We start from the raw sequence: 21,173 nt of genomic DNA on the forward strand, positions 1-21,173 counted from the left end.
AGTGTGGAGAAAGGGGAACACTCTTTTAGTATTGTTGGGAATGCAAACTGGTGCAGCCACTCTGGAAAGCAGTACTGATGTTCCTTAAAAAGTTAAAAATTGAGCTCCTCTAGGATCCAGCAATTGCATGACTAGGTATTTACCCAAAGAATACAAACATACTAATTCAAAGGCATACATGCACCCTTTGTTTGCAGAAGCATTATTTACAATAGCCAAACTATGGAAACAGCCCAAGTGTCCATCAAGTGATGAATGGATAAAGAAGCATGGGTGCGTATATATATAAAATATCCATATATATATAATGGAATATTACTCAGACCCAAAGAGAATGAAGTCTTGCCCTTTGCAATGACATTGGTGGAGCTAGAGGTTATTATGCTAAGAGAATAAGTCAGTCAGAGAAAGACAAATACCATATGATTTCATTCATACGTGGAATTTAAGAAACAACAAATGAGCATAGAAGAAAAAGAGAGAGAGAGAGAGAGAGAGAGAGAGAGAGAGAGAGAAAGAAACCAAGAAACAGACTCTTAATTATAGAGAACAAACTGATGGTTACCAGAGGGGAGGTTGTGGGGCAATGGGTTAAATAGGTGATAGGGATTAATGAGTCTAATTGTTATGATGAACACCAGTGTTGTATGGAAGTGTATGGAAGTGTTGAATCATTATATTGTACACCTGAAACTAATATTACTTTGTATGTTAACTAAATAAAAACTTTAAAAAATTATTTAAAACACTGGGATGTCATCTCAACCCCTAGGAAGAAAGGAATATAATAAGGAAAAACAAAAACAAAATAAAGAATGAAAAGTAGAAAAGAGGGAAGGAATAAAGAGAAGGAAATTGATGACCTTCTAACAGAAAGTCTTAATCACCAAAATTTTATAAGACCCTTTCTACTGTGGAGTGTTTACTAATGTGGAGATACAATTTTTCTATTTCTATTTCTATTTTCTATTTCTTTTGTGTATGTGGTATTTTAGGTACTCTAGGAATTAAATTCAAGGCTTTGTATTGCTTAAACACACATTTAAATCATTCATGTACATATATCAAAACCCTTCAATGAAAAAGTTGTTCCAAAACCACTGATTACACCTTTCCTAGGATAATCATCATGAAATAACATAACTTCCTTTGCTCAGTTACTTTGTCTACATCTAATTAGTATGAAACTAATACATTTGGAATATATTTAGCTCTCATTCTATAACCCTTTTTTGAGTAGCAACTTTGTCAAATCCATGTGTTCTGAACCATTTGGGGGCAATACAAAACACAAATACCATCTTGCTTCATATAAACAATAATTGTTCCAAGACAAAATTTGAACAATGTCAAACCAGTCTAAATACTGTGAACTTTTCAAACTTGATGATTAAAAAAATTGATGATTTCTTCAATTTGTCTGCAATATCTTAAATAATTTGGAGATATATATCTAATACTAAAAGGTCAAGTGATCTGCCTAAGGAGAAAAGGTTTTCAGAACTTGGGTACTAATCCCAGATTTTTTGACTTTGTGGCCTAGGTAAGTGATTCTCAAACTTGAGCATATACCAGAATCCTCTGGAGGGTTTGTTGCTGGCCCCTACTCCCTGAGTTTCTGATTCTGTGGTGCTATTTCTAAATTCTCACATGATGTTGATGCTGTTTGTAAACGTATGTCTTAAATCATTTTGGCTTATAACAAACCTAAGAGATAAGTATTGTTATTATAATTCCTATTTAACAGGTGAAGAAACTTGGGTACAGAGAAATCAAACAAATTGCCTGACATTACACATCAAGTATGTTACAAAAGCCGAAACATAAGCCCAGGATATGAACTCTGGATCTGAATCAGAGTACTTAAGACTAAGTCTCTATATGTTCTTGATTTTACAATGTGATACTTTGATAGAAATATTCACAGGCCATGATGAACACACAGAAGAGGAACACTTGACCAAACTAAATATCTAAGGGAGGCTTTGTCAAAAAGCTGAGTCATAGTTTATAGGTAAAAGTGTACTCAAAAATGTTTAATCCATTTCAAGTACTTAGTAGCTGTTATGACCATAACTTTTGGGATGTAGCTTATGGAATTCATTTCATGACATAATATGCTCTCATCTATGCATGAATAGTTGATAAGTTATTTCTGTGTATATATTTAAATACATATTATTTAGTACATAATTATAAAATATACATATTTGCATTTGCACTAATTTACAGATGCTTATATAATTATGCTTATGCTTATATAATTTATGTTTAATATGTCATATGTAATATATATTAAAATAATATGTAACATTTATTATAACACTAAATGTATATTAAATTCTGGACTTTGTACATTGAGCACAAATCAATAGAAGATGAATAGCAGTGTATTGACAGTGGAATTGTATCTTGTATCATCACTATAATATTTTACAAGTCATAGCATGCCATGCATTTTTTGAACTCCTTATCCAAGAGGTTGCATTTGCCATCAAAGTATTTTAGAAAAGAAGGTTCACAGAATTCTTTACTAATCTTAAAAGGACTTTGTGTGATCTCTTTTGATGATTTTCATGAAGTATATTAACTCTTAAAATGAGACATTTGCTCATATAGTTACCCTGTTTATCCACTAAAAGTGCTAGAGTTTTTGGGTACCTGGCAGGCTCAATTTGATGAAGCATGCAACTCTTGATCTTGGGTCATGAGTCTGAGCCCCCTTTTGGGTGTAAAAACTACTTAAAACCCTAAAAATAATTACTAGAGTTTTGCTGTGAACCTAAAACTGCTCTAAAAAATAAACTATATTTAAAAATACCAAAATATCATCAAATGTTTGGTAGCTACAACATTGAGGTAAAAATTATATTTACAGTACCTTCCTCCAATTCTCTGCAAATGTTCTAATAAGCAGTAATATAGATCTGTATTTTTACGGCTTAGATCAGCAAGCAACTCTCCAAAATATTTGGGGTCCAAGTTTTCAGGGCCATCATCTTGAATTATCACCTGAAGAAAGTATCAAGCACAATTATAAACAACATTAAGTATTTCTAAGTTAATAAATATTTTGAGAAAGTTATATAACTTATTAATACAATTAACTCATTACAAAGTCATCACATGAATCAGCCCACTAAATTTTCTTTACATCTGAGGTACACATTTTACAATATGAGATGAATTTAGAGGAAAATCAACATTGCAATGTTGATTTTATTTTTAAAATTTTATTTCACTAATTTTCAATTTTATTGAAATCTTATTTTTTTTATTTTATTTCACTAATCTAAGTGACCCAATGAATGCAAAACTTGAATGATTTATATAAAAATTCTTGACATACATGCTTAAATAAAACAGTAAAACAAATCTCTAAATTGCCTATTATCACCACATGGCTTACTCTTCTGTTCCCTGTTGGAAAAGAACATGTGAATTATTTGAATTATAAAATAATTAATTTAAAAAATTAATTTTATTTGGACTTGCATCTTCTCGGTGAAAGGTAGCTTAATTTATTGGCATATCTTAAAGTTATATTAAATTTGCCTTCTCAATTCAATACAATTTTATGTATTTCTTCTTATATTCCCTCCAGTTATTATTCGGACTGAATATCTAGTCAATCTGACATGGAAAAGAGTAGCTAAGGGCGAAATGTAGAAAATTCACAGACTTCAAAGACATTTGAAATCCTAAACACAAACTACTATGAACAGTGTCCTAAATAAGACCTATTCTATTGCCTTTATATAATTTGGTAACTGTCTTTTCAAAAGTGTTGACACCTTGCCTTCCATCTCCAAAACAACACTACTAATAACTAGATTGCTAATAACTTAGATTGCATTCCATGCTACCTTTGATATTGCATGTGGGACCAAAGGTGTCCTATAAATGCATTTATTATGATAAATGGACTTCAAATTTGAGCACTCATACTTCCTTTTCAACCTGTCCTCTGAATGCAGATGCTAAAAAATCATGCATGCTGAGGCAAATGGAAAATTTACAAAGATTGCAAAGTAAGCAAAGATGAGATTTCATAACCATGTCTGTGCTAAGTCATTTATAAAACAGATAAATTGGGGTGCTTGTGTGGCACAGTATGTTAAACACTCAAATCTTAGTTTCAGCTCACTTCATGATCTCAGGGTCATGAGATTGAACCCCACATTGGGCTCTGCACTCAGCACAGAATCTGCTTGAGATTCTCTCTCCTCCCTCTGTCCCTCCCACTTGTGCTCTCTCTCTCCCTAAAATAAATAAATCTTAAAAAAATAAAATACAGATAAATAGAAAAGGCCATATTCAAAGTACAGTATAGTATTATCATGTTTTCATTAAGATATATATTTTTTTTCACATTTTTGAAAGTCTTGATGAATCTACCACAATGTTATCTTGTTCATATACCCTCTGAAGTTGGTTTCTTAGAGAAGTAATGATTGCCTCCTAAAAAGAGTAAAGTCTCCTATGTAAAGGCATGAGCAGATAAACTGGCAAAGTCAATATCATCATACAATATGTTAAAATGTCATAGAATTATTAAGTTGGTATATTCAATATAAAACCTTCAAATGCTAGCATCAATATAACAGTTTTTATTTCCCAACATTTTCTCTGTTCAATCATAGTAGATTTCACTGCCCTGGGCACACATCATGTTATTCCTGTCTCTAGTCTTTACTCATATTTTTCACTGCTTGGAATACTGTCTGCTTCTTGCTATGTATCCAAATCTTACCCAAACTTTGAACACCATCTCAAGATTGAATATCACCATGAAAATTGAAAGTACACCAGCCAACAAGCTAATTCAACTTACCTCTCTGTGCTCAATTTTCTTAAATTGTTTTCATATTATTTTACATATGTAAATCTTGTCCTCTCAGGACTGCCTATCCTGAAGAAATAAACTTAAAAGTATGAGGGATCCCTGGGTGGCGCAGCGGTTTGGCGCCTGCCTTTGGCCCAGGGCATGATCCTGGAGACCAGGGATCGAATCCCACATCAGGCTCCCGGTGCATGGAGCCTGCTTCTCCTTCTGCCTGTGTCTCTGCCTCTCTCTCTCTCTCTCTCTGTGTGACTATCATAAATAAATAAAAAAAAAGAGTAAAGTATGAGGGGAATTTGGGTGGCTCAGACAGTTAAGGATCAACTCTTAGTTTTGGATCAGGTCATGATCTCAGAGTCATGAGACTGAGTTCCATATTAGGCTGTATGCTCAGGGCAGAGTCTGCTTGAGATTCTCTCCCTCTCCCTCTGCTCCTCCTCCTATTCTCACTCTCTAAAATAAATAATAAATTTTTAAAAATCTTTAAAAAAATGAGTCATACTATTTTTTGTATCCAAAACATTTATTTAGTGAATTAAAATGCATGATATAAAATAACTTTTAGGAATAATATTTAATTCCATTTAGGCCATGATATTTTTAAGAAAAAGTTATTTGGAAATTTGTCACATCACTTGAAGGTGAATTAATAGCAGAATGTCAATTTTGCTGAACCAAAATTTTAAGGGAAGGAAAAACTTCAAAATATACGACATTCATAATAAACATATTCAGCCTAAACATAATGAGGTATATAAAGGATAGGAAGAAAATGAAGGGTTAGAGTGACTGCCCAAACTTCAAAACAACATTTTACAAGAATTCTTTGGGAAGAAAATCCCTCATAGACTTGTGTTAATGACACCAAAAATTTAGACAAAAATCTGGTTGAAATAATTGTTAGATAGTTGAACTCAAAAGGTATATTAAATTTGCAAAAACTGTGAATCCCAAGCAAAATTTCTTCTCAGAAAGTATGTTTCTAAAAAACTTTTTCATGAATTATAATCTGCAGGGCATGAAAGAGTAAGTAATATTATTAAATATGTTACTTCTGCATCCTGTACATCAGATATTTATTTAGACAGAAATCTTTTTAAGTATGACAGCAGAGTAAACTGATTATTTTAACTTTTTCTGCTTTACTCGCCTACTTGTCTGGGTCTCACAGAAAACAATAAAGTGTATCTGATTGCAAAAATACTTCTAGAACAAAAATCCATCTTTAACAACTGCTATGCAACTCTTATTGACAAAGGAAGAAACATAATGAAGGCCATAAGTAATTTAGAAATTTCAGGTGTGTTCTATTAGTTCTATGCATAGAAAGTAAACATAGCTAAACATAATTCAGAGAATAACTGTCTTTAAGTGGGAATATAATAGTCTGGTCATCCTTCAGCCAAAGACAGATTTTATGACATGTGAGAGATTTTGGAACAACTTTATCAAGATATTCAAACAAAATATGATAGCACTCATACATGCTAAAAAGGCTGACTGGGGATGCTTGGGTAGCTCAGGGATGGAGCCTCTGCCTTCTGCTCAGGGTATGATCCCAGGGTCGGGGATTGAGTACCACATTTGGCTCCCTGTGAGGAGCATGCTTCTCCCTCTATATGTCTGCCTCTCTCTGTGTCTTTCATGAATAAATAAATAAAATCTTTAAAAAAGGCTGACTGAATGCATGAAAATTGTTTATTTGCGGAAAACTGCTAAACAAATCACCAACTATGTATGCCAAGAGTGCAAGTATTATTTAGTTGATACCTGCTGCAAAGATCCTATTCTTCTACTCCAGAAAAGATGCTAAATTATTGTGCATGTGATATAGCTTAGATGCAGTAGAAATTCAGAGGTAATTTTGTTATCTGGAAAACCAAACAAATTGTTCCACTGTTACATTTTATTTTATTATTTTTAATAATAAATTTATTTTCATTGGTGTTCAATTTGCTAACATACAGGATGACACCCAGTGCTCATCCCGTCAAGTGCCCCCCTCAGTGTCAGTCACCCATTCACCCCCACCACCGCCCTCCTCCCCTTTCACCACCCCCAGTGCATTTCCCAGAGCTAGGAGTCTTCGTGTTCTGTCTCCCTTTCTGATATTTCCCATTCATGTTTTCTCCTTTCCCCTTTATTCCCTTTCACTATTTTTTATATTCTCCAAATGAATGAGAACATATAAGGTTTGTCCTCCTCCGATTGACTTACTTCACTCAACATAATACCCTCCAGTTCCATCCATGTCGAAGAAAATGGTGGGTATTTGTCGTTTCTAGTGGCTGAGTAATATTCCATTGTATACATAGACCACATCTTCTTTATCCATTCATCTTTCGATGGACACGGAGGCTCCTTCCACACTTTGGCTATTGTGGACATTGCTGCTAGAAACCTCGGGGTGCAGGTGTCCCGGCGTTTCATTGCATCTGAATCTTTGGGGTAAATCCCCAGCAGTGCAATTGCTGGGTCGTAGGGCAGGTCTATTTTTAACTCTTTGAGGAACCTCCACACAGTTTTCCAGAGCGGCTGCACCCGTTCACATTCCCACCAACAGCGTAAGAGGGTTCCCTTTTCTCCGCATCCACTCCAACATTTGTGGTTTCTTTTTTTTTTTTAATTTTTATTTATTTATGATAGTCACAGAGAGAGAGAGAGAGGCAGAGACACAGGCAGAGGGAGAAGCAGGCTCCATGCACCGGGAGCCTGACGTGGGACTCGATCCCGCGTCTCCAGGATCGCGCCCTGGGCCAAAGGCAGGCGCCAAACCGCTGCGCCACCCAGGGATCCCCATTTGTGGTTTCCTGCCTTGTTAATTTTCCCCATTCTCACTGGTGTCAGGTGGTATCTCATTGTGGTTTTGATTTGTATTTCCCTGATGGCAAGTGATGCGGAGCATTTTCTCATGTACGTGTTGGCCATAACTATGTGTTCCTCTGTGAGATTTCTCTTCATGTCTTTTGCCCATTTCATGATTGGATTGTTTGTTTCTTTGGTGTTGAGTTTCATAAGTTCTTTACATATATCTTGGAAACTAGCCCTTTAACTGATACATCATTTGCAAATATCTTCCCCATTCTGTAGGTTGCCTTTTAGTTTTGTTGACTGTATCCTTTGCTGTGCAAAAGCTTCATATCGTGATGAAGTCCCAATAGTTCATTTTGCTTTTGTTTTTTTTTGCCTTCGTGGATGTATCTTGCAAGAAGTTACTGTGGCAAAGTTCAAAAAGGGTGTTGCCTGTGTTCTCCTCTAGGATTTTGATGGAATCTTGTCTCACATTTAGATCTTTCATTCATTTTGAGTTTATCTTTGTGTATGGTGAAAGAGAGTGGTCTAGTTTCATTCTTCTGCATGTGGATGTCCAATTTTCCCAGCATCATTTATTGAAGAGACTGTCTTTCTTCCAGTGGATATTCTTTCCTCCTTTATCGAATGTTAGTTGACCATAAAGTTGAGGGTCCACTTCTGGATTCTCTATTCTGTTCCATTGACCTATGTGTCTGTTTTTGTGCCAGTACCACACTGTCTTGATGACCACAGCTTTGTAGTACAACCTGAAATCTGGCATGGTGATGCCCCCAGCTCTGGTTTTCTTTTTTAAAATTCCCCTGGCTATTCGGGGTCTTTTCTAATTCCACACAAATCTTAAAATAATTTTTTCTAACTCTCTGAAGAACGTCCATGGCATTTTGATAGGGATTGTATTAAACGTGTAAATTGCCCTGGGTAACATTGACATTTTCACAATATTAATTCTTCCAATCCATGAGCATGGAATATTTTTCCATCTCTTTGTGTCTTCCTCAATTTCTTTCAGAAGTGTTCTATAGTTTTTAGGGTATAGATCCTTTACTCTTTGGTTAGGTTTATTCCTAGGTATTTTATGCTTTTGGGTGCAATTGTCAATTGGATTGACTCCTTAATTTCTTTGGAATTTTTATGGGGGAGAGGTGAGAAAAATGCTGAAAATCAACCTTGGAAACTCTTTAAAAATTATACCAGGTATTTGCCTTTAGTGTTTCAAATATAATCCTTGTTAACTTTAATGCTATTTCTCAAGAATCAATGAAAATTTAATTAGAAACATGTTACCTGCCAAACAACCTGGCAAAATATCAGGTTAATAAGCTATTATTTCCTTACCAGTATCATTTTGGGTAAGTTTACTTGTGAACAGGGAATGGGTAAGTGAGTTCATCCAGTCAGCTCTGATTGTTGAAATCTGGTTTTAAAATACACCCAAGCACACACACACATAAACATAGTACTGTTAATATCTGCAGTCAAGAGATGACCTATTAAGTAGTAGAGATAAATAAAAATTCCTTCATCCATAAAATAAGGACTGTTCCTATTTTCCATGTTTCTTGAATATATGGTATTTTGAGGGAACCATATTTATGCACTTGGGCAAACAGTAAGGTGTGAAATCCTTGAGCCACATTCATTATTCTTCCCCAACCCTGGGTATGAGAGAGAGGCAGTGAAAGTGAGAGCTTAAAGATCAGGGATGGTATATAAGAAATGAGGTTAGGCACTATCTGGTAGACAAACCACATCTAACTATGAAATAAATTTGACCACCCTGGTTCACCTCAGAGAGGTGTTCTATAGTTTTTAGGGTATAGATCCTTTAACACTTTCGTTAGGTTTATTCCTAGGTATATTATGCTTTTGGGTACAAACATCAATTGGATTGACTCCTTAATTTCTCTTTCTTCAGTCTCATTGTTAGTGTATAGAAATGCCACTGACTTCTGGGCGTTGATTTTGTATCCTGCCTGTCGATTGTAGAAAGCACTACATTGAAGTCACCAAGTATAAGTGTATTATTATCTAAGTATGTCTTAACTTTGGTTATTAATTGATTGATATATTTGGCAGCTCCCACATTCGGGGCATATATATTGAGGATTGTTAAGTCCTCTTGTTGGATAGATCCTTAAGTATGATATAGTGTCCCTCTTTATCTCTCACTACAGTCTTCAGGGTAAATTTTAGTTTATCTTATATAAGGATGGCTACCCCTGCTTTCTTTTGAGGACCATTTGAATGGTAAATGGTTCTCCAACCTTTTACTTTCAGGCTTTAGGTGTCCTTCTGTCTAAAATGAGTCTCTTGTAGACAGTAAATAGATGGGTCCTGCTTTTTTATCCAGTCTGAAACCCTGCGCTTTTTGATGGGGTCATTAAGCCCGTTCACGTTCAGAGTTACTATTGAAAGATATGAGTTTAGTGTCATCATGATATCTATTCAGTCCTTGATTTTGTGGATTGTTCCACTGGACTTCTTCTTAAAGGGGAATTTTAAGAGTCCCCCTTAAAATTTCTTGCAGAGCTGGTGTGGAGGTCACATTCTTTTAGTTCCTGCCTGTCTTGGAAGCTCTTTATCTCTCCTTCCATTCTGAAGGAGAGCCTTGCTGGATAAAGTATTCTTGGTTGCATGTTTTTCTCATTTAGGACCCTGAATATATCGTGCCAGCCCTTTCTGGCCTGCCAGGTCTCTGTGGAGAGGTCTGCTGTTACCCCAATTCTCCTCCCCATAAAAGTCAGGGATTTTTTGTCTCTTGCTGCTTTAAGGATCTTCTCTTTAACTTTGGAATTTGCAAGCTTAACTATTAAATGTCGAGGTGTTGAGCTGTTTTTATTGATTTTAGGGGGGGGAGATCTCTCTATTTCCTGGATCTGAATGCCTTTTTCCCTTCCCAGATTAGGAAAGTTTTCAGCTAGGATTTGTTCAAATACATATTCTGGCCCTCTGGCCCTTTCGGCGCCCTTGGGAACCCCAATTAAACGTAGGTTTTTCTTCCTCAGGCTGTCATTTATTTCCCTTAGTCTATCCTCATGGTCTTTTAATTGTTTGTCTCTTTTTTCCTCAGTTTCCCTCTTTGCCATCAACTTGTCTTCTATGTCACTCACTCGTTCTTCCACCTCGTTAACGCTCGTTGTTAGGACTTCTAGTTTGGATTGCATCTCGTTCAATTGTTTTTAATTTCTGCCTGATTAGATCTAAATTCTGCAGTCATGAAATCTCTTGAGTCCTTTATGCTTTTTACGAGAGCCACCAGTAGCTTTATAATAGGGCTTCTGAATTGGCTTTCTGACATTGAAGTGTAATCCAAATTTTGTAACTCTCTGGAAGAGAGGACTGTTTCTGATTCTTTCTTTTGAGGTGAGTTTTTCCTTCTAGTCATTTTGCTCAGTGCAGAGTGGCCAAAAACAAGTTTTATTGGGGAAAGGAGAAAAAGAGAGGAGAGAAAGAAGGAAAGAAAAGAGAAAAAGAAAAAAGAAAAAAGGAAGAAAAAAGAAAAAAAGAGAAGAAAAAGAGAAAGGAAAAAAGGGTGGGGGAAGCAAACAGAAATCAAAAAGCAAAAAAAAAAAAAAAAACTTGGGGGAGTAAGTATCTTCTGTTTCTGTATACTTTAAGTCCCTTGACTTCCCCTGGAACTTGTCCTTGTAGCTGGTCTTCTGGGGGAGGGGCCTGTTGTGCTGATTTTCACGTGTTAGCACTTGGGGGAGCTGCTCTGCCTCTTGCCTGGTGCAGGGTTCAGTGGGGGTTGTTTACCCTGTGAGGCCCCAGGAGGAACAACCACAGTGGCAGTGGCAGCGGCCAGCTCTGGAGCCCTAGATTCAGCTTCTGCAGTAACTATGTAGCTCTCAGCCTGCAGGGCCCTGGATGCTCTGGGGGCGGGGCCGCTCTTCTGCTCAGCTCGGGGCAGGAGCTCCTTGCTGTCCTGGGCCCTCCTGGCCTCCGCCTGTCCTGGGGGGAGGCCGGATCCTGGGCTGTGTCCCCAGCTCCCTGTGCTCCCTGGCCTTTGCGCTCCCGGCTGGGCAGCCCCCTCTCCGGGGAGCCGCCGCCTGAGCCCCTCCGAGCTGCTCCCGGGTCCAGCCGTGTACACGCTGCAGCCCTTTATGGAGCTCGGCGCACTCTCCCCGGGTTGCAGGTCATCTGTTAGTGCCCCCGGGAGCCTGAGGGCATCCCCGCCCTCCTGGGGTCCTGCTCTAACTCCCTGCGAGCCCCTTTCCACCCGGGAAGATTGGTGAAGCCCCTGCTTCTCCGGGAGAAGATATCCAATTACAAAGAAATAGCAACCTTAATAACATGGATTGTCATTTATCACTCTTGACACTGAAAATAATTTCTAAATCAAAATAATCCATACAAGGGAATGGATAGGGGTATAAGATGGCCATTCTCATATGTTGCTGATACTTTTCAAAGGCAACTTAATGATCCATGTCAAGTATCTGTATCAAATACCATATAGTTTGGAACCAGTAATTTCTATTCTAGGAATCTAAACGTACCTCAGATTTGTAGACAAAAAATGTACAAGATTATTATGTTTGCATTATTTACAGAGGCAAAAAGAAATGAACAAAAGAACAATGGTTTTTCTATGATTACATATTAAGTGCTTATAAAAGTTATGTTTTGAAAAGTGGTGTATATGTTTATATATAAAGGCTATAATTAATTCATTAATGGATTAATCATATTGCTTTTTGGTGAAATAACTGTAGTTGTTTTTCCTATAAGTTTATGCATATGTGTATAGTTCCAAATTTTTCACAAAGAACATGTGCAGGTATAATTCACTTCAGTGAACAGAGAAATAAAGTGAGGATAGTGAAGAACAATAAGTCAATCATCTGCTTTGTGTCCATCTCTCTATTCACAAAAGTGCAAAGATGATGATAGGTATAACTACTGGTTTTCACATTAGAAGTTCGCTATGTCAAAAAGAGTTGGAGGTGGTGGTGTTAGACTTGTAATTTTGGAAGATCTCTTTTTTTTACAAGAAGCTTGTCCTTTTAAGTTGTTATATGCCACTTTTTTCACTATTGTTTTTTATTTTTCTGTAATTTCAGAGCCTCTCTATGCCTTATTTTCTATTTTCTTCTTCTTTCTGCCAGAGCATTAAAATCAGGTTCATATTCTTTCACCTGTTAGTGTCTTTCCCCCATACTTCTTAAACTTGCAAAATAGTTTTTCCAAAATCTTTATTTTCTGAATTTGTGATTCTTTCCATTCTGTCCCTTAGTTTCTCTGCTGAATGAGTTAATTGCTGATTTCTCCTGTTTTATATTTTCTTTTTTCTGTAAAGCAATATTCCTTTCCTGTTCTCGACCTGCAGTAATCTTAGTTTTTGTCAACTTTCATAATCTTCCTTTAAAATGCAAGCTTCCTCATTAGGACGCAGTCTCAGCTGGCCAGCATTCACTGTCTTTCTTTTCATTTCTGGGTATTTCAAATATAAAGGTTCTGAGAACTAGGAACCTGGAGTCAGGAACCACAGCTCAGACAGAGAAGGACTCAGCACCTGTGCCCCACCAGCTTCCCAACAGTCTTTTGTGTACCTGCAAGGCAGCGATCACCAAATTCCCATCACTCTGAGTCATACTTCTTGATATATCCTATAGTAACTAGCACAATTCTGGTTGAACACCGTATGGTTAGTTGCTCAGTAAATACTTAATGAATTGAAAGAAATCACCTATATACATGGTCAGAAGTGACCCCAAATGCTAGTTGACTCTGGAAATAGTTTTTTTTTTTACAGGTTTCTCTCTTAAAGAAGCTGTCCAAGAATGGTTAAAGCCAAAAAAGAGTATAGATAGCACTTCCTCAAGAATGTCATGATGATCCCTTACATTCTCTTCATAAGTTTAGGTTAAGTCTAATTACAGCAACTAAACTGAATTCCTTGCAAAGTAAGAGATGACATTTGAGTTTTACCTAGATATCTATATCTTGGCAGTAAACTCCTTAGTAGTAGGCCCCTATCAGGAAATGAAGATCAAAATTGGGCAAGTCTTTATTCAAAATAATCAAATGAACACTTTTGATTTCAAGTTTTACACATGCATTTCTCCCAAATGAAGCATCTATATATTTAACAAACTGAGAGTGGCTTAAAAACATAGTTTACAGTATGATTTTAAAATTAAAGATTAATTGGATATGGGGAAAATCTAGCTGCCATATCAGTGTCATTCTATGATCTTCAGATTATTTCATTGCTGTAGCTGGCCAGATAGATAACCCCTCTCTGCTTCACCTCTCTATGTGTGCCCCTTCCAAACTGTACCTTTCTGAAGTAGAAGAGGACATTTCTTTAGGTAAAAATATTCAAGTGCTGAGCTTCCATTAGAATTTCCAAAGAACTGAAGATGGCTGAAGAGTAGGGTCCCCAAGTCACCTGTCCCCACCAACTTACCTAGATAACGTTCAAATCATCCTGAAAACCTACAAATTAGGTCTGAGATTTAAAGAGGGAACAGCTGGAATGCTACAGTGAGAAGAGTTTGCGCTTCTGTCATGGTAGGAAGACAGAAAAAAAAAGAAATAAAAAAGCATCCAAGGCGGAGGGGCCCCCACGAGGAGCCAAGCCAAGGCCAGTTGGGGAGTACTCCCAGGACAGGAAAGCCCAGGCCCAGAGAAGCAGGAGCTTCACCAATTTTCCCGGACAGAAAAGCGTTCGCAGGGAGCTTGGGCAAGATCCCAGGAGGGGCGGGGCAGATGCCCTCAGGCTCCCAGGGGCACTGAGGACCTGCACCCTGGGGGAGAGCACGCCACACCCCCTGGCCGAGATCCCAAAAGGGCCGCAGGGCACGCCTGGCAGGGGCCCCGGGAGCAGCTCCAGGGATGACTCAGGCAGTGGCTCCGCGTGGAGGGGAACACGTGCCCTGCGAGTGAGATTCCAGCAGGGCAGGCCCTGAAGCCTAGGGCACTGGGGGACACAGCCCAAGATCTGACCATCCCCCCAGGACAGGCAGAGGCGGGGAGGACACAGGACAGTGAGGACACTCCTGCCACCCAGGCGGCCCCAATTTGTGCAGATCGGCACCCCCGCCCCGGGAGCATCCAGACCCCTGTGGACTGGGAGCTACAGTAGTTACTGTGGGAGCTGACTCTAGAGCTGGGGAGCTGGCCACCGCCACTGTTGTTGTTCCTCCTGGTGTCACATTGTACCTGGGACTGAGCAGGGGCCTCACAAGATAAACAGCACCCACTAAGCCCTGAACCTGACGGGGGGCTGGGCAACACCCCCAGGTGCACACACCTAAGAGTCACACAGCAGGCCCCTGTCCCAGAAGATCAGCAAGAAGGACAGGGGAAAAGCATGATACTGACAAAGCAGCATTGGAAAGTGCCAGGGGAAGTCGAGGAATTTACAGTATAGAGAATCAGAGGATACTCCCTCTTGTTTTCTGTTTTCTGTTTGATCCCCCCTCCCCCGTTTTGTCCTCTTTTTCTCCCTGTTCCAGTACAACTTATTTTTGACCACTCTGCACTGAGAAAAATGACTAGAAGGAGAAACTCACCACAAAAGAAAGCGAAACACTCTTCTCTCCAACAGAGTTACAAAATTTGGATTACAATTGAACGTCAGAAAGCCAATTCAGAAGCACAATTATAAAGCTACTGGTGGCTCTAGAAAAAAAAGCATAAAGGACTCAAGAGACTTCATGAATGCAGAATTTAGATCTAATCAGGCAGAAATTAAAAATCAATTGAATGAGATGCAATCCAAACAGGAGGTCTTAACGATGAGGGTTAATCAGGTAGAAGAACGGGTGAGTGACATAGAAGACAAGTTGATGGCAAGGAAGGAAACTGAGGGAAAAAAAGAGACAAACTATTAAAACATCATGAGGATAGACTAAGGGAAATAAATGACAGGCTCAGAAGGAAAAATCTATGTTTAATTGGGGTTCCCAAGGGCGCAGAAAGGGACAGACGTCCAGAAAGTGTATTTGAACAAATATATCTGAGAACTTCCCTAACATGGGGAGGGAAACAGGCTTTAAGATCCAAGAAATAGAGAGATCCCCCCTAAAATCAATAAAAACCGTTCAACACCTTGATATTTAATAGTGAAACTTGCAAATTCCAAAGGTAAATAGAAGATCCTTAAACCATCAAGAAACAAGAAATCCCTAAACTTCATGGGGAGAAGTACTAGGGTAACAGCAGAAGTCTCCACAGAGACCTGGCAGGCCAGAAAGGGCTGGCAGGATATATTCAGGGTCCTAAATGAGAAGAACCTGCAACCAAGAATACTTTATCCAGCAAGGCTCTCATACAGAATAGGAGAGATAAAGAGCTTCCAAGAGAGGCAGAAACTGAAAGAATATGTGACCACCAAACCAACTCTGCAAGAAATATTAAGAGGGACTCTGTAAAAAAAGAGGAAGTCCAAGGAAATAAATCCACAAAAACAGAGACTGAATAAGTATCATGATGACACTAAATTCATATCTTTCGACAATAACTCTGAACGTGATTGGGCTAATGACTCCATCAAAAGACGCAGGGTTTCAGACTGGATAAAAAGCAAGACCCATCTATTTGCTGTCTACAAGAGACTCATTTTAGACATAAGGACACCTACAGCCTGAAAAAAAAGGTTGGAGAACCATGTACCATTCAAATGGTCCCCAAAAGAAAGCAAGGGTAGCCATCCTATATAAATTAAAGTATATCCCAAAGACTGAAGAGAAGAAGAGGGACACTATATCATACTTCAAGGATCTATCCAACAAGAGGACCTAACAATCATGAATATCTATGCCCCGAAAGTGGGAGCTGCAAAGTATATCAATCAATTAATAACCAAGTTAAGACATACTTAGATAATAATACAAATATACTTGCTGACTTGAACATATTGTTTTCTATAATCGACAGATATTCTAAGCACAACATCTCCAAAGAAACAAGAACTTTAAATGATACACTGGACCTGATGGATTTCACCAATATTTATAGAACTTCATATCCCAATGCAACTGAATATACATTCTTCTCAAGTGCACATGGCACTTTCTCCAGAATAGACCACATACTGGGTCACCGAGGCTCCTTCCACAGTTTGGCTATTGTGGCCATTGCTGCTAGAAACAACAAAGCAGGTCTTGACCGATACCAAAGATTGGGATCATCCCCTGCATATTTTCAGACCATAACACTTTGAAATTAGAACTAAATCACAAGATGAAGTTTGAAAGGATTTCAAACACGTGGAGGTTAAGGACCATCCTGCTAAAAGATGAAAGGGTCAACCAGGAAATTAAGGAAGAATTAAAAAGATCCATGGAAACTAATGAGAATGAAGATACAACCGTTCAAAATCTTTGGGATGCATCAAAAGCAGTCCTGAGGCGGAAATACATCACAACACAAGCATCCATTCAAAATCTGGAAAGAACTCAAATACAAAAGCTAACCTTACATCTAAAGGAGCTGGATAAAAAACAGCAAATACATCCTACACCCAGCAAAAGAAGAGAATTAATAAAGACTCGAGCAGAACTCAATGAAATCGAGACTAGAAGAACTGTGGAACAGATTAACAAAACCAGGAGTTGGTTCTTTGATAGAATTAATAAGATAGATAAACCATTAGCCAGCCTTATTAGAAGAAGAGAGAAAACACTCAAATTAATAATATCATGAATGAGAGAGATCACCACAAATACCAAGGAAATACAAATGATCTTAAAAACTTATTATGAACAGCTACACGCCAATAAATTAGGCAATTTCGAAGAAATGGACGCATTTCTGGAAAACCACAAACTACTAACACTGGAACAGGAAGAAATAGAAAACATGAACAGGCCAATAATCAGGGAGGAAATTTAAGCAGTCATCAAAAACTTCCCAAGGCACAAAAATCCGGCCAGATGGCTTCCCAGGGGAATTCTATCAAAAGTTTAAAAAAGAAACAGATACCTATTCTCCTAAAACTGTTGGGAAAGATAGAAAGACATGGAGTATTTCCAAACTCGTTCTATGAAGCCAAAACCAGACAAAGACCCCACCAAAAAGAATTATAGACCAATATCCCTGATGAGCAAGGATGCAAACATTCTCAACAAAATACTAGCCAATAGGATCCAACAATACATTAAGAAGATTATTCATCATGACCAAGTGGGATTTATCCCCGGGATGTAAGACTGGTTCAACACTCGTAAAACAATCAATGTGATTCATCATATCAGCAAGAGAAAAAACAAGAACCATATGATCCTCAATAGATTCAGAGACAGAATTTGACAAAATACAGCATCCATTCCTGATCAAAACTCTTCAGAGTGTAGTGGTCAAGGGAACATTCATCTGCATCTTAAAAGCGATCTACGAAAAGCCCACAGCAAATACCATTCTCAATGGGGAAACACTGGGACCCTTTCCCCTAAGATCAGTAATGAAACAGGGATGTCCACTCTCACCATTGCTATTCAACATAGTACTAGAAGTCCTACCCTCAGGAATCAGGCAGCAAATAGAAATAAAAGGCATTCAAATTGTCAAAGAAGAAGTCAAACTCTCCCTCATCACTGATGACATAATACCCTACATAGAAAACCAAAAAGCCTCCACCCCAAGATTGCTAGAACTCATTCAGCAATTCAGCAGTGTGGCAGTATACGAAATCAATACCCAGAAATCAGTGGCTTTTCTATACACTAACAATGAGACTGAAGAAAGGGAAATTAAGGAGTCAATCCCATTTACAATTCCTCCGAAAAGCATAAGATACCTACGAATAAACCTAACCAAAGAGGTAAAGGATCTATACCCTAAAAACTACAGAACACTTCTGAAAGAACTTGAGGAAGACACAAAGAGATGGAAAAATATACGATGCTCATGGATTGGAAGAATTAATATTGTGAAAATGTCAATGTTACAGAGGGCATTTACACGTTTAATGCAATCCCTATCAAAATACCATGGACTTTCTTCAGAGAGTTGGAACCAAACATCTTAAGATTTGTGTAGAACCAGAAAAGACCCCGAATAGCCAGGGGAATATTGAAAAAGAAAACCATAGCTGGGGGCATCACCATGCCAGATTTCTGGTTGTACTGCAAAGCTGTGGTCATCAAGACAGTGTGGTACTGGCACTAAAACAGACACATAGATCCATGGAACAGAATAGTGAATCCAGAAGTGGACCCTCAACTTTATCATCAACTAATATTCAACAAAGCAGGAAAGACTATCCATTGGAAAAAAGACAGTCTCTTCAATAAATGGTGCTGGGAAAATTGGACAGCCACAAGCAGAAGAATGAAACTAGATCACTCTCTTTCACCATACACAAAGATAAACTCAAAATGGATGAAAAATCTAAATGTGAGACAAGATTCCATCAAAATCCTAGAGGAGAATACAGGCAACACCCTTTTTGAACTTTGCCACAGTAACTTCTTGCAAGATACATCCATGAAGGCAACAGAAACAATCAACAAAACTAAAAGACAACCTACAGAGTGGGAGAAGATATTTGCAAATGACCTATCAGATAAAGGTCTAGAGTCCCAGATCTATAAAGAACTTATGAAACTCAAGAGCAAAGAAACTATCCAATCATGAAATAGGCAAAAGACATGAACAGAAATGTCACGAAAGATATAGACATAGCCATCAAGCACATGAGAAAATGCTCCGCATCCCTTGCCATCAGGGAAATACAAATCAAAACCACAATGAGACACCACTTCACACCAGTGAGAATGGTGAAATTTAACAAGACAGGAAAGAACAAATGTTGGCAGGGTGAATGTTGCAGTGAAACGCCGGGACACCGACACCCTGATGTTTATAGCAGCAATGTCCACAATAGCCAAATTGTGGTGTCCATCAAAAGATGAATGGATAAGGATGTGGTCTATGTATACAATGGAGTATTACTCAACCATTAGAAACGACAAATACCCACTATTTACTTCGACGTGGAGGGATCTGGAGGGTATTATGATGAGTGAAATAAGTCAATCAGAAAAGGATAAATATTATATGGTATCATTCATTTGGGGAATATAAAAATTACTGAAAGGGATTAAAGGTAAAGGAGAGAAATGGGTGAAAATATCAGTGAGTTTGACAAAGCATGAGAGACACCTAACTCTAGGAAACAAACAAGGGGTAGTGAAAAGGGAGGTGGGTGGGGGGTTGGGTGCCTGGGTGATGGGCACTAAGGGGGGCACTTGGCGGGATGCACACTGGGTGTTATGCTATATGTTGGCAAATTGAACTCCAATAAAACAAAATTTAAAAAAATACCATCTACCATAGTACCTGAATATAGTAAATGCTAAGTAAACATTTGTTGCAAGGTAAATAGTAAGTTGTTTGTAATAAAGGATGAAATTGATGCTAAATGTTAAGTATGATAGATGGAAAAGCACTAGCTGGAAGAGGTGTTTTAATAAAGCATACTGAACATGGACTTCAGTGAAACTCTGATCAAGGTTTTGTTTGCTACTTTTTGGGGTTTACGTGTGTGTGTGTGTGTGTGTGTGTGTGTGTGTGTGTGTACACTTTTACATGCTATAAAATGAGACGATTTTTTCACTCCCAACCATGTGAAAAAACGTAGGTGGTTTGGATTGCCATTTTACAATGAATACAGGTGATTGAATCTGTAACATTTTGTGAAATCTTACATTATTCTTTCTGACTAGAAAATAAAATGTATGATATTTTCCTATAGTACAAGTAACTGTCAAGACTTCATGAAGCTTTTTCTCATGGGCAATGGAAACTTTGTCACTAATCAGGTTTTCCCTTTTTTCCTTCCTATGGTTTCAAGAAAAGCTCAGAGTGATGATTTTAGCCTGGGTTCCTAATGATGTGGAACGCTATGGTCTGCATGTCTGTGTACTCTTTTACTTCTGGTGTTATTACTCCATTATATTAACACTGACCCTGACAGCTTTTTCTATCTTATTACCTCTTATTTGTTCTCTTAAGCTACTCAAAATTCTTTTTTTCTCCTTTTTTTGTGTTAAAGTGGGATATATATCAAAGAAATCAATATTAAATGAATATGCATTTTTAAATAAATAATTTCTTGGTAACGCCTTTGTTGCTAGCTTTTTCTCCTTTCAACTTCTCTGTCACTTCTATATCCTGCCATTCTTTAGTATATAATTTATTCAAGAAATGGAACCATTTTTGTGTAAGGTAAGCCTTTGGAGGAGGAACTTACTAACTATATGCAGTAGCTCTTTTTTGTTTAATAAATTAATTTTTATTAGTGTTCAATTTACCAACATACAGAAAAAAACCCAGTGCTCATCCTGTCAAGTGTCCTCCTCAGTGCCCGTCACCCATTCAACCTCACCCCCCGCCTTCCTCCCCTTCTACCACCCCTAGTTCATTTCCCAGAGTTAGGAATCTTTATGTTCTGTCTCCCTTCCTGATATTTCCCACACATTTCTTCTCCTTTCCTTTATATTCCCTTTCACTATTATTTATATTCCCCAAATGAATGAGAACATACACTGTTTGTCCTTCTCCA

At 38.0% G+C, this 21,173-nt stretch overlaps 1 protein-coding gene across 1 annotated transcript in view; it reads right to left on the reverse strand.

The window, feature by feature from the left end:
* Positions 1-21,173, reverse strand: part of POF1B (POF1B actin binding protein) — a 112,863-nt gene that overhangs the window by 34,669 nt on the left and 57,021 nt on the right. Inside the window, exon 7 of the mRNA XM_026016762.2 lies at positions 2,882-3,012. Within this exon, the coding sequence (XP_025872547.2) occupies positions 2,882-3,012 (131 nt within the window). The remainder of the gene's footprint in view (positions 1-2,881; positions 3,013-21,173) is intronic.

The sequence above is a fragment of the Vulpes vulpes genome, chromosome X (assembly GCF_048418805.1).
Source record: "Vulpes vulpes isolate BD-2025 chromosome X, VulVul3, whole genome shotgun sequence".
Classification (NCBI taxonomy): Eukaryota; Metazoa; Chordata; class Mammalia; order Carnivora; family Canidae; genus Vulpes; species Vulpes vulpes.